Source organism: Saimiri boliviensis, chromosome 7 (genome assembly GCF_048565385.1).
Source record: "Saimiri boliviensis isolate mSaiBol1 chromosome 7, mSaiBol1.pri, whole genome shotgun sequence".
Taxonomy (NCBI): Eukaryota; Metazoa; Chordata; class Mammalia; order Primates; family Cebidae; genus Saimiri; species Saimiri boliviensis.
Genome location: NC_133455.1, coordinates 24,717,056 through 24,730,459, shown reverse-complemented (window position 1 = coordinate 24,730,459; position 13,404 = coordinate 24,717,056). Strand labels below are relative to the sequence as shown.

Here is a 13,404-nt window from a genome sequence, read left to right as displayed (position 1 = left end):
TGCTACTAATACTTACAAATTGTAAGTTGGGCAAATTACTTAAACTGTAATTCCCAGTTTTCTCATCTTTAAAATGGTTAAAACCTAAGCATCCTATACAGAAACTACCTCACAAATGTTAGTCTTTTCCATCTGACTCTCTCTCAGAGGATAAAACATGATTAGAATTGTTACAGTCCTACCTGCTGATCAAGGCAGGTTTTGTGTTTTACTGACCCTGGTGTCCCTGACCCGGTAATGACATTCAAATGATCATATCGTCTAATTACTTGTCAAATCATCTGTTCTCCACATTAGACAGAAGTCTTACTAGCACAGGAATTGTATCTGTCTCATTCCCATAGCAGTGGTACAGTGCTGACAAACAGTACCCGCTCACTGTGCTCTCAACAATGAAGCAAAGAGGCAGAGACGGATGTCAATGAGTAAATACCTGGCATTCAGACATTTACTACACAACTTCTAGCTGGGAGCTAATATTTTCACCAACATATTTACAAATATGAGTCAAGTTAGGTAAATACCATGAACCCTTGTAGAGCCTAGACTACTACCTAGGTAAATAACATAAATCCTTATAGAGCTTAGGCCATTATCTGGGACTCTGACTCAATTTTAATTAAGGTTTAATAGGATGCTATTAAACAATGGTGGATGAAAGTGATAGATTTGTCAAAAACATTTACCTCAATCCTAGCCCAGTTCTGCATGATCACGCAGCTTGGATCACCACTCTCATTGAAACCTTCAAAAACAGCATTAGTAAACTTAGAAACTTAGAGACAAATAGCCTTTGGCTGAAAAGGTACATCAACCAGCAAATAGTATAGATCAGGAAATACAACTGGGCAGAGCCACAGGCTGGGGCATACTTACGCTCTTCCACCTCCTGTTTCAGGTACTCCAAGGCTCGAGCGAAGGCAGCCCTCAACTCCTCCAGCTCTTTACTGGAGTCTAGTGGAAAGAGCAAAAAAAGGCTTTAGGAAACCACATAGTATGGCATTGTTTGTCTTGTTTTTTTATCCTATGCTGAAACTGTCTGGAGACCCATTATGAACCAGGCATCATGCAAGGGACACAGAAATAAAATTGCCAATTCCTGCCCTCATCACACAGTGAGGGAGAAAAAAATTAGAATAGAGTATGGACAGCGTGGTGACAAAGGCAAACACAGGGTGCTGTGTGTAGGGAGTCTCCCCCAGCTGGGGTGACACAGGCAAACAGAATGGCTAAAGGTTACCTGCATGAGGTAACAGCTGACACAAGTGTACAAGTTAGGGGTTTTCTGGTTGTTTTCTGAGGAATAGGAGGGCAGAGGATCCCACAGAGGTACAAAGATTTTTCTAAAACACAGCAGTCTTATTTCAAGAAGTATTTAGGATAAATAAAAAAGGCCAGAAGGGAGAAATGACAGCTAAGACTAAAAAGACTGGCAGGAGCCAGCATAAAATGTAATGACCATTACTCTCTTGCTTTACAATCCACAGCATGACTTGTTAAAGATATAAATCGCTACGATTTCTGGGGGGAAAGTCACCCATGCCTAGTCTACATCATTTGCCCAATTACAATGTATCTGGGGAACTGGGGCATCTCGCCAAAAGCTGTATTAAGAGCGTGATCAGTTCTGAAGTGAAACACATGCGCTTACATACCTTGTTTGAAATCAACCCTCCTCCTCAGGTAATCAAGGTATGCCTGCCAAATCTCCACATAATCAGTGGCCTGGATGAAGCCGGCATTCAAAGCTTTCTCAAAGGTTACTGGAGTCAGAGAAAAAGTCAGGATTTGTTACCAATTCAAATGGAAGCTAATAAAAAGTTACTACATTCGACTGACTATAAAAGACTACATGACTTTAAAGACTAATAGATGTAACAGAAAGAAATGAGCTAGACAGGAAAGTTTAGGAAAGAAGTTGCTACAGCACTCTACAGACTGTGTTCTAGAAAAAACTTCTTCCACAAGATGCCCTGCAAGAAGAGTTCCAGGTCAAGGAAGTTTGGAGAAAAAGACTACAACTTCTTAGGAAATGCAATGAATATTAGCATGTTAAAAAGCTCTAAGAAGCCACAAATATAACCAGTTCATCTCTCACTCAGAGCCCTTTTTGTCACTACACTCCATAACCCAAAGATAACCCCAGGGAACACTGATTTAATGACTTTGTCCCAGGTCTCTGTTTCTCACTTGGGACAAATAGCTTAGAAGTTCTCCCACAAAAACATCCGCACCAGAAATTACTTGATGATCAACTCCATGTCTCTCCATGGCCAGGAGGTACCGACTCCACAAGGCAACTGTCCAGGGGCAGTTTCTAACAGCACGGTTATGTACAGACAAAACCAAATCCTTTACTTTCAGCTGCCGGTCCTACGATAAAGAATTCCAGAGTTAGGAAATTAAATTTTGTTGTCAAGAATTCATCAATCAACAAGACACTGCCAGCACAACAAATGACAAAAGAAATGTCCTTATACAGCCAGGTTCAGTGGCTCACACCTGTAATCCCAGCACTTTGGGAGGCCAAGGCGGGTGGATTACGAGGTCAAGAGATCGAGACCATCCTGGTCAACATGGTGAAACCCTGTCTCTACTAAAAATACAAAAAATCAGCTGGGCATGGTGGTGCGTGCCTGTAGTCCCAGCTACTCAGGAGGCTGAGGCAGGAGAATTGCCTGAACCCAGGAGGCGGAGGTTGCGGTGAGCCGAGATCGCGCCATTGCACTCCAGCCTCGGTAACAAGAGCAAAATTCCATCTCAAAAAAAAGAAATGTCCTTATAAACAACTCTTGTGACCTCGTTTCTTAAGAAAAAAAAAAAATCACTAGGGAGAGTGGGGGAGAAGAGAGAGAGAGGAGCAACCTACAGGTTAACACTGCCTTAAGAGACATCAGCCAATCCTACTGGATATACTTCATTTGGATGCTTATATACACACACACTGAAATATTTTGTATATACATACTGAAATATTTACCAATGAAATATCATTTCTGGATTTGCTTAGATTAACACAGAAGGGGCAAGCAGGCGAGACAACAGATGAAAGTAAACTAAAGCTATAATTGGTAATAACTTTTGAAGCTGGGTGAGGGGTACAGGAAGTTTCATTTTACTGATCTGTCTACTTTTATATGTTTACATTTTTTCCATAATAAAAAGTTCAAAGAAAAAATATCAATTTGTTGTAAGTCCTCAACATAGTTAGAATATATGCAAATTTTACTTACAGTTAGTGACCAATTTAAAAATAACTTGAAACGCTAAAACTTTCTAAATGAGTTCGCAAAGAGGAGGAAAAGCAAGAGCAGGGCCATATGCAACAAACTCCTGGCACTCTTACAGATTTTCTCTAAGTAGATTCTAAATTGGCAAAAATAAAATGAAATTAAAACAGTTATCTTACTAGGTACTGACTGTAACGGATCCATAAGTCTGGGACAAGGCAGTTCTCAACCAGGGCGCGCTCAAAGATCAATTGAATGCGAGCAGGATCGCCAATTTTCATCTCAAAATCAATATATGCTTGATATTCTGCCAGCCTTGGTGCCTCTGCTTGCAACTGGAGTACAGGAAAATTATGTTAAAGTTGAATTTAGTTAGTGACAGGAACCACAACACATCTGCAAATAAAATAAATTTTGGCAAAGTTGGCTACAGTAGCTAAGAATCACCAAATCCTTACTCAGAGCCAATACACTACGGGCTCTACAACTTCTCGAGCAGAACGAAAGTCTTCTCATCTGGCTCAAAGTGCCAGTTCATGGCAGTCATGACAAAGGCTCCAAAAACACTTTTCTAAATCCATTCCTAGACCACAGGGAATTTAAGTGGCCCATCAATCAGGAACTGAGTGAAAGAGGTCACCTTTGCCAGTGACCACTGTTAACCACCCTTCCAAACCAGAAATCATGTTCTTAGGCTACTAAGTAGAGTTAATACAATCAAAGTAGAAAAATTTAGTGCCTGGTGCTATTTCAGGTTTCTTATTCCAAATGTTAGTTCCTGAAAGAATGTAGGTAAATGCAGAAGAAGATGGAGGCAGCTGTGCTGAATGCTTACTGATCCAAAGACACACAATCAATTCTTTTTCGAAAAAAATCTTCTTATTCGACATGTTTTCTCTTCAGCCACATTTTGCTGATGGCCATGACATAATTGAATGATTGACGCTTTGTGAAACACAGGTACATGCAAGTCATCTATACATGAAAAAGAAAGGGAGGAGTGCAGGAGAGTAAGAGAACACACAGGCTCTGTATGTGGAAAAAGGATGTTTCAGAGCCTCCGTTTCCAGTAATGATGAACAATTAGTTACCCAGACACACTGTGCCATTCAAAACAACTAAAACTGCTAAATTAAATATAATGCCTTCTTAAAAGTTATCCACAAACTGGCAAAGAAACAAGGAATATTAAGGACTAAGGACAAAATCTAAGTGAAGGTGGCAAGCTAAGTAAAGGTTAAGCTTTTGCTGGCTTGACATGTAATAAGAAGTTGATTTCCACAATCCTATTGTTGGTCAAGAAAGAACAAATAGAGCCAAGAAGCCCAAAAAAACCTCAGGCCAGTCCATACATGGACCTACTGTATATGAAATTAGAGGATAGGAAACCACAACAAAGAGATCTTAAAAGCAGTCAGAGAAAAAACAGTGGCTACCTCTGAAGAAGCAAGATTTACACAAACCGCTGACTTCTCAACAGCAACAACAGACATCAGAAGACAGAAAGATACAATCAATTGCTGAAAGAACATACTATCTGTCTAGAATTCTTTCAGAACATACTGTCTAGAATTCTTTCAGAACATACTGTCTAGAATTCTTTCATTGTTGCTGTTGGTCTAGAATTCTATAGCCTAAGAAAATAATTTTCAAGAAGGGAAACAAATACCTTTTCAAATACAGAAAATCTGTTACCAGTAAATCTCCCATGCAGGGGACTCTAAAGGTCAAGTGTTAAAGATCATTTTTTTTTTTTTTTTTGAGACAGAGTTTCACTCTTGTTGCCCAGCCTGGAGTACAGTAGCGTGATCTGGGCTCACTGCAACCTCTGCCTCCCGGGTTCAATCGATTCTCCAGCCTTAGCCTCCAGAGTAGCTGGGATTACAAGCACCCACCACCACACCCGGCTAATTTTTTCCATTTTTAGTAGAGATGGGGTTTCACCATGTTGACCAGGCTGGTCTCAAACTCCTGATCTCAGGCAATCATCCCACCTTGGCCTCCCAAAGTGCTGGAACTACAAGCATGAGCCACAGTGCCCCACCAGAAAGACAAGATCTAAGTAGCGGAAACCTATACTAAGTTCACAGACTGGAAGATGTAAATTCTTTCCCAAACTGATCTGCAGGTTCAATGTAATTCCAATTAAAAAAAAAAAAAAAGATTGGGGGGGAGAAAAAAAAAGAGTTTAAGAATATAACTAGAAAAGCTGATTCTAAATCCAATGGAAGCACTGAAGGCCCCCCCACCCCCCCAAAAAAAAAAGCCAAAACTCTCTGAAGAGGAACAAGGTGGATGGGACTTGCCCTATCCAAGAGCAAAACATTGTAACTCTCATCATTACAACAGCCTAACGTAAGCCAGTGGGACAGACCAGAAAATCCAGAAGAAAGACCCACACATAAATGGACAGCTAATCTATGACAGATGTGGCACTGCCCATCCGTGAGGGGAGGAAGAAATTATCATGCTCAGTACTAAAACAACTGGTTCTCCATATGGAAAAAATAAAACCAGACCTGGTCTCATACCATACACAAAAATCAATTCCAAGTGAATGAGGACCTGAACATGAAATAGAAAACTACAAAACTTTTAGAAGAAAATTGAGAAGGGGAGATTTTAAAATATACACAACCACCAGGGAAAGAATTTTAATCTAACTGGATTTATCACTAAGAACTGTTCCTCAAAAGACACTGTTTAAAAAAAAGTGAGATGGGCCCTACGCTGACTCACGCCTGTAATCTCAGCACTTTGGGAGGCCAAGGCAGGTAGATCACCTGAGGTCAGGCATTTGAGACCAGCCACCCCGACGCTACTAAAAATACAAAAGTTAACTGGGTGTGGTGGCAGGCGCCTATAATCCCAGCTACTCAGGAGGCTGAGGCAGGAGAATCGCTTGAACCTAGGCAGTGGAGGTTGCAGTGAGCCAAGATCACACCACTTCACTCCAGCCTAGGTGAAAGAGTGAAACATCTCAAAAAAAAGAAAAAAGAGAAGAGAAGAGAAAAGCAACAAACTGAAGACAAAATCTGTAAGACATACAGCCTAAAACAAGACTTAAGACTCAGCACTCCCACAAATCAATTAGAAAAAAGATATGGATCAAAGACTTTTTTTTTTTAAGCAACAAAAGGGAAATGGGTCAAAGACTTTTTTTTTTAAGAACCAGGGCTTTGCTTTGTTACTCAGGCTGGAATGCAGTGGCAGCCTTGACCTCCTAGGCTCAAACAATCCTCCTACCTTAGCCCTCTGGAGTAGCTGGAACTACAGACACATGCCACCAAGCCTGACTAATTTTTTTTTATTTTTTTTTATTTTTTTTTTTGGTAGAGACAGGGTTGCACTACATTGCCCAAGCTGATCTCAAACTCCTGGGCTCCAGTAATCCTCCCACCTTGGCCTCCCGATGTGCCTAGATTATAGGCATAAGCCACTGTGCCCAGCCTGAAAACTTTAGCACACACAAAAATTTGAAGGGCTAATAAACATGAAAAGATGCTCAACTCCATCAGTAATTAGAGAAATGCAAATTAACACTACAATTTCACATTCATCAAATTAGGTAAAATTTAAGTATATTTAATATCCAAGATTGGCACAAGCAATGAGAACTCTCAGATACTGCTCATGGCAGTGTAAACTGGTAACCTGGGAAACACTTTAATATCACTCTATGATCCAGCAATGTCATTCCTAAGTACATATTCTAGAGAAACTCTTTTTCATGTGTACAAAGAGATACACACAAGAATGTTTAAGTGGCAGCTGCTCCTCCTCCTAGCAAAAATCTGGAAATGACCCAATTATCCAGCAACATAGATAAATAAACTGCAGTACACAGGTAAGTTTACAGCAGTGAAAACAAATGAACAAGAACCATACTTAGCAACATGAGTAAAACCCAAAAGCAATTGTTCAATGAAAATAAAATATACAGCACGGTTCTATTATACAAAAGTTCAAAAGCAAGCAAAATTAAACAATATATTAATTAAGGATTCATTCACAGCTTGTAAAACTATAAAGAAAAGCAAGGGAATGATTATCACAAAAGTCAGGAAAGTGATTACCTCTCGGGAGAGGGAGGAGGAGGCAATCGGAGAGGGGCACATAGGAGACTTCTAAGGTACTGGCAATGTTCTATTTCTTAACCTGGGTGGTAGGTACATGGATGTTCACTTTATTATTAGTATGTAAACTGTATGTATACATTTATACACTCTATATATTTCACAATAAAACAAATTTTAAAAGATACTGTTAACTTGCAACTATCCATCAGGGAAAGGTTTGTAGAAAGACGTTTACTATAAAAGCCGCCAACACTTACCAGTGTTTCTTCATAGGGTTTATATTTCTCCAACTGCTGTAGTGCTTTGTTATAGTTCTGAATTACTGAGTCTGGTACTGGGTCTTCTGACCATTCTTCGTACTCTGCAAATGTGGCCTCCATATCTATTGAAAGATAGATTCAGCCCCGTGGGTCTTGCCATTGGGCTTCATCAACCCAAACACAGATTAAGCCATGAGACTCAGGTGCCACTAACCCCTCCCAAATCTGTGGCCACGGCAGCTCTTACTGATCAAATTCTGATTTCTGCTGAGCCCAAACCTGTCTGTAGAATCTGTCTCAACACAATGTCCCAGGCAGTCCTCCCAGCTAATTAATCAGTCAATGACACTATTAGCAACAATTTAACAACACTTACCTATTGTTGCCTATGTTCTAACACTTCACATCCATTAACTCATTCAGTTATCTCCCCTCTACAAGGTAGAGTCTACAGTGATTCTCATTTTGCAGTGGAGGAAAATGAAGCAGAGGGTTCAGTTGCTTGTCTACAGTTAATGGTAGAGCAAGGCTGTAAACCCAGGCAGTCTGGCTCAAGTTCACACTCTCATCACTATGCTAGGCTGTTTCATCCCGGTATGTGAAGTGAAATCTGCAAGCTGGCTCAGCTCTAGTCTTTTCTGCCTAACACCCAACCATCTGATTAGAGCTACTTTATAACTTGTTAAATCAAATCCAATAAACCATGAAGAGAAATAACACCTGGGCTCCAGTAAAGTTGCCCAGAAGTTCTGAGTATGTACGATACAGGCCTCTGCCTAGGGATCAAACAAGACGGCCATGCCAAACTTCGCCCATACTCAGAAAAATCCTCTCAGCACGCACACACGCACAGCTTCAAAGACTCAAAGGCTTGGAATGCCAAAATGTATTTACCAAATGAAACTCTTTACCAAACCCCAAGAAACTCATTTATGAGTACTTCCAATCAACTGTACCTCTGAACCAAATCCTTCCCATAGATGAATGATCTAAACCCATGTAAAATTCCTGCTGTTATGGAAGAGGTTACTTGTTAAGAGAAAATGATCATAATGGAACTCTTGTTCAATAAAGTTTCCCCAAAAAAATACTGGTGTCACTCACTATTCCTTTCAGAGACCCTATCTCTGCCTCTTCAACCAGGTCTCAAAGGAGAAAAGCGCTCTCACCTGGGAGTCAGGGAGTCTGGCTTCCAGTCCTGCCTCTGACCCTCATAACCCTCTTAAGCATTAACATTCAAGATGGTTTTACCAAGGACCTCATCCAGAGAGACAACGTCCAAGGAGAATAAGAACACCAGCTCTACCTGCCTCACAGGATGGTGGGAAAGGTCTAATTACATGTCGTATCCCAAAGCATTTTAAAAACCATAAAGGGCTGGCTGTTGACATGTCAGTTTCTCTTACCATAGAGTGGGATCGCCAACTGTCGCCGGAAGAGACTGTGGACTTTCTCAAGCTGTGAATCAAAGGTTTGTTCCCGGTCAAAAGGGGAAAGGAAGCCAGCTACGGGCTAAAGAAGCAAATTAGTAGTAAATGACAAACTGTGGTTCTTTCTTTGTTTTTCTTTTGAGATGGATTTTCACTATCACCCCAGCTGAATTGTGGCGGTGTGATCACAGCTCACTACAGTCTCACACCCCAGGTTCAAGCAATCCTCCCACCTCAGAGTCCTGAGTAGCTAGGACCACAGGCATACACCATCACATCCGACTAATATTTTACTTTTTTGTAGAGATAGGGTCTCACTATATTGCCCAGGCTGGTCCTGCACTCCTGAATTCAAGTGATCCTCTCGTGTCAGCCTCCCAAAGTGCTGGGATTATAATCATAAGCCACCGCACATGGCCAACTCTGGTTCTTTCAACTTCAAAAAATATCTCAACAAATTTCAGTTCAAGTTAAAAAAATTTGTATGACTTCTTTCATAGGTATTACACCAAATGCCAGAAACAGTACAAAAAAAGGTTATCTATCACCCACCCACTAAGGGATTAGCAAAGATCATTTTGTTGACTATATGTGCTGCAAGATTCATCTTGGACATGTATTTCAAAATAATCTTTCCAAGGAGACTCACAAAGACAGCCCTGGCTCATTCAGAGACAAGCACAAGTACTCACCCGAGCAGCTTCCACGATAGCACTTTCAAACTCTCGGTAAGCCTCCCAGAGAGCAAGTCCTTTAGTCATATGTAAACCGACAGACGAGAGAGCCCTTTCAAACACAGAGCGAACTTTCTCAAGGCCACCTTTCTGACCAATCCCACCGACTGAGTACTGGCCGTACTCTAGCCAAATGTTAGGACCTAAAAATAAGAAGTGTTCAATTAGTTTGGGATATAAAATACCCAAATATCAAAACTGATACGTAACAAAAGAAATATGCCTACAAAAAAAGTCCTCATTGTGCTATTGCTTGAGAGGAATAGGACAAGAAAAAAAAAAGTACTCATACAGCAGCACTAAATGACAGTGAAGGCTAACAGCAGAGATGACCATAAAGGACCAAGAAAATTACAGTCTGGAGAAGACCACAGACCCTCAGAAAAAGATAACCAGTGCTATTAACAACGGCTATGAGAGAGCAAGAAGTGGGTTAACAGGATCCTCAGAAATCATGGCAACACCAGGAGCTGCTAAAACGATCAGTGATTCTAAAAGAAGACTCATGGGCCACAGAACAGAGGAACATGTATAGCTTTTAAAAACACATTTGGCCGGGCGCAGTGTGTCACGCCTATAATCCCAGAACTTTGGGAGGCCAAGGGAGGTAGTTCATGAGTTCAGGAATTTGAGAGCAGCCTGGCCAATATGGTAAAACCCCATCTCTACTAAAAATACAAAAATTAGCCAGGCGTGGTGGTGGGCACTTGTAGTCCCAGCTAATCAGGAGGCCGAGGCAAGAGAATTGCTTGAACCCAGGAGGCAGAGGTTACAATGAGCCAAGATCATGCCACTGTACTCCAGCCTGGGTGACAGAGCAAGACTCCATCTCAAAAAAAAAAAAAGGCCAAGTGCAGTGGCTCACGCCTATAATCCCAGCACTTTGGGAGACCGAGGCAGGCAGATCACAAGACCAAGAGATTGAGACCATCCTGGTCAACATGGTGAAACCCCGTCTCTACTAAAAATACAAAAATTAGCTTGGCATGGTGGCACGCGCCTGCAGTCCCAGCTACTCGGGAGGCTGAGGCAGGAGAATTGCTTGAACCCAGGGAGGCGGAGGTTGTGGTGAGCCGAGATGACACCACTGCACTCCAGCCTGGGTAACAAGAGCGAAAACTCTGTCTCAAAAAAAAAAAAAACATTTTTAGTATCATTTTATATTCATAAAACACCTCTTATTTTTATTATTCAGATTATAAACAAAAAAGTTTAAATTCTTCTTGGCTTGTAAAGATACACAAAAAATTCCCTATCTCAGAACAGTCTATCTGGTAAGCATCAATGCTTCTCATAAAGGAGAATGCTCCCAGTGGGAAGTCAACAAGGAAGAGGATGTGAAATCTGAAAGGGGAAATTTTTTAAATGCCTCTTTTTTTATTTTGAGACAGAGTCTCACTTTGTCACCCCGGCTGGAGTACAATAACACAATCTCCGCTCACTGCAACCTCTGCCTCCTGGGTTCAAGCAATTCTCATACCTCAGCCACCTGAGTAGTTGGGATTACAGGAGCATACCACCACGCCTGGCTAACTGTGTTTTTAGTAGAGATGGGGTTTCACCACGTTGGGCAGGCTGATTTCAAACTCCTGGGCTCAAGTGATCCACCTGCCTCAGCCTCCCAAACTGCTGGGATTACAGGCATAAGCCACCATGCCTGGCCTTAAAATGCTTTTCTTTGAGATACATTCTTGCTCCGTTGCCCAGGCTGGAGTGTAGTGGCACAACTTCAGCTCACTGCAAGCTCCGCCTCCCGGGTTCAAGCAATTCTCCTGCCTGAGTCTCCCCAGTAGCTGAGATTACAGGCACGTGCCACCATGCCTGGCTAATTTTTGTATTTTTATCAGAGACAGGGTTTTGCCATGTTGGCCAGGCTGGTCTTGAAATCCTGACCTCAAGTGATCCCCCAGCCTTGGTCTCCCAAAGTTCTGGGATTACAGGCGTGAGCCACCATGCGCAACTTTAAAATGCTTTTTAAAAGCATTTTGTCCATAGCATTGTCTGATGTGGTCCCCAATTCATGTACAAAAAATATTTAAAACAATTATACTATATAGAGGGGACTTAAAGGGAGATGAGTCTTGTATACTTCACTTGCACTGGTAAGATGTCAATACTAGCAGGCAAAGGTCTCTGTGGGGACAGAACAGGTCTGTATCGGGATTGCAGCAGTGGTTAAATGAATCTACACATGTAATAAAATGTCTTTCTCCCATTGTTCCAAGGTCAATTTCCTGGTTTTGATTCTGTACTACAGAAACAAGATATTGGAGGAAACTGGGTGAAGTGAGTACACAAGACTTCTCTGTACTATTTCTGCAACTTCCTAGGACTCTATAGTTGCTTCAAAACAAAAAGGGTTTCTTTTAATGTTTTCATCTTTTTTTTTTTTAAAGCACCCTGTCCAAAACCTCTAAAAACCTATTTAATGTATAAAAGATCGCCTGGAAATACCACATTAAGTTCTCACTGCCAATAAATCCTGAGTGTGAATGTATTCATTCCCTCACTACAAGTGTTTCTCCCACTTTTATTTTAAAACCAAACTTCCTCAATTAAAGACCAAAGACAATGATAAGACGACTGAACTTAAATCTTGCTAATTGTGAGACCAACTGCTAATTGTGAGACTTAAATCTTGCTAATTGTGAGACCAAATTCCCTTTTCTGGGTAACAACATCTCATAATACAGTCCTCAGCAGCAGACTGATCTACCCAACATTGCCAGGTAGCCTAAAAGTCCATGGGAACTTACAAATGTAATCCTTCACCGCTTTCTCAAAGAGGTCATACACGTGTTCTCTGTCCAGGCCGTCCTGGGCCATGCTGATCTCGTCGTGCAGCCACTCCAGCCAGAGCTCTACAAGACAACAGTACCTCCTGCATTAACACCAAAGGGTAGGCTGGGAGCAGGGACTTTACCAAGAGACATCAGCACACAAATGTTTCATCCATCTTACACGACCTGGCATTGTTTCCAGAAATTCACTTCTTAAAACCTCAACAGGCTGGACTCGGTGGCTCACATCTGTAATCTCAGCATTTTGGGAGGACAAGGTGAGCGGATCACCAGGTCAGGAGATCAAGACCATCCTGGCCAACATGGTAAAACCCTGTCTCTACCAAAAATACAAAAATTAGCTGGGTGTGGTGGCACATGCCTGTAATCCCAACTATTCAGGAGGCTGAGGGAGGAGAATCGCTTGAACCAGGGAGTTGGAGGTTGTGAGCCGAGATTTTGCCACTGCACTCCAGCCCGGTGAGAGAGCAAGACTCTATCTCAAAACAAAACAAAACAAAAAACCTGAACCAAGCACATAGCAGGTTTTATGCTTCCAAGTAAGATGAAATCACTAAAATCATAATATTCTCTACCTATCAGGCAATTTATATTTTGCAAATCACTTTTCTCATTCAGTCTTTATCGTAATCCTGTAAGGTTGGTGATAGTAACACCTATAATAATGACATCTAAGAATTACAACACGCCAGGCACGTGTTAAGTGTTATATGCAGACTAGCTCATCCTAGTCTGTCATACATTACAAGGCAGAAACCACTGTTGCCTTCATTTTACTGCTAGAAAAACCAAGTCTTACAATGTTTACCTAATTTGCTTAAGATGTAGCCAGGAATGAATCTGAGTCATCTGATTCCAGCATGTACCCTC

At 41.4% G+C, this 13,404-nt stretch overlaps 1 protein-coding gene across 2 annotated transcripts in view; it reads right to left on the bottom strand.

The window, feature by feature from the left end:
• Positions 1-13,404, bottom strand: part of SART3 (spliceosome associated factor 3, U4/U6 recycling protein) — a 39,935-nt gene that overhangs the window by 14,071 nt on the left and 12,460 nt on the right. Inside the window, exons 3-11 of one of the 2 annotated variants that reach the window (XM_074402280.1) lie at positions 12,490-12,594; positions 9,692-9,876; positions 8,976-9,081; positions 7,567-7,691; positions 3,410-3,565; positions 2,235-2,373; positions 1,656-1,763; positions 877-954; positions 687-745 (exon numbers count right to left, since the gene is read on the bottom strand). In XM_074402280.1, the coding sequence (XP_074258381.1) occupies positions 687-745; positions 877-954; positions 1,656-1,763; positions 2,235-2,373; positions 3,410-3,565; positions 7,567-7,691; positions 8,976-9,081; positions 9,692-9,876; positions 12,490-12,594 (1,061 nt within the window). The remainder of the gene's footprint in view (positions 1-686; positions 746-876; positions 955-1,655; positions 1,764-2,234; positions 2,374-3,409; positions 3,566-7,566; positions 7,692-8,975; positions 9,082-9,691; positions 9,877-12,489; positions 12,595-13,404) is intronic. The other variant, XM_039471550.2, reaches the window with a different exon arrangement.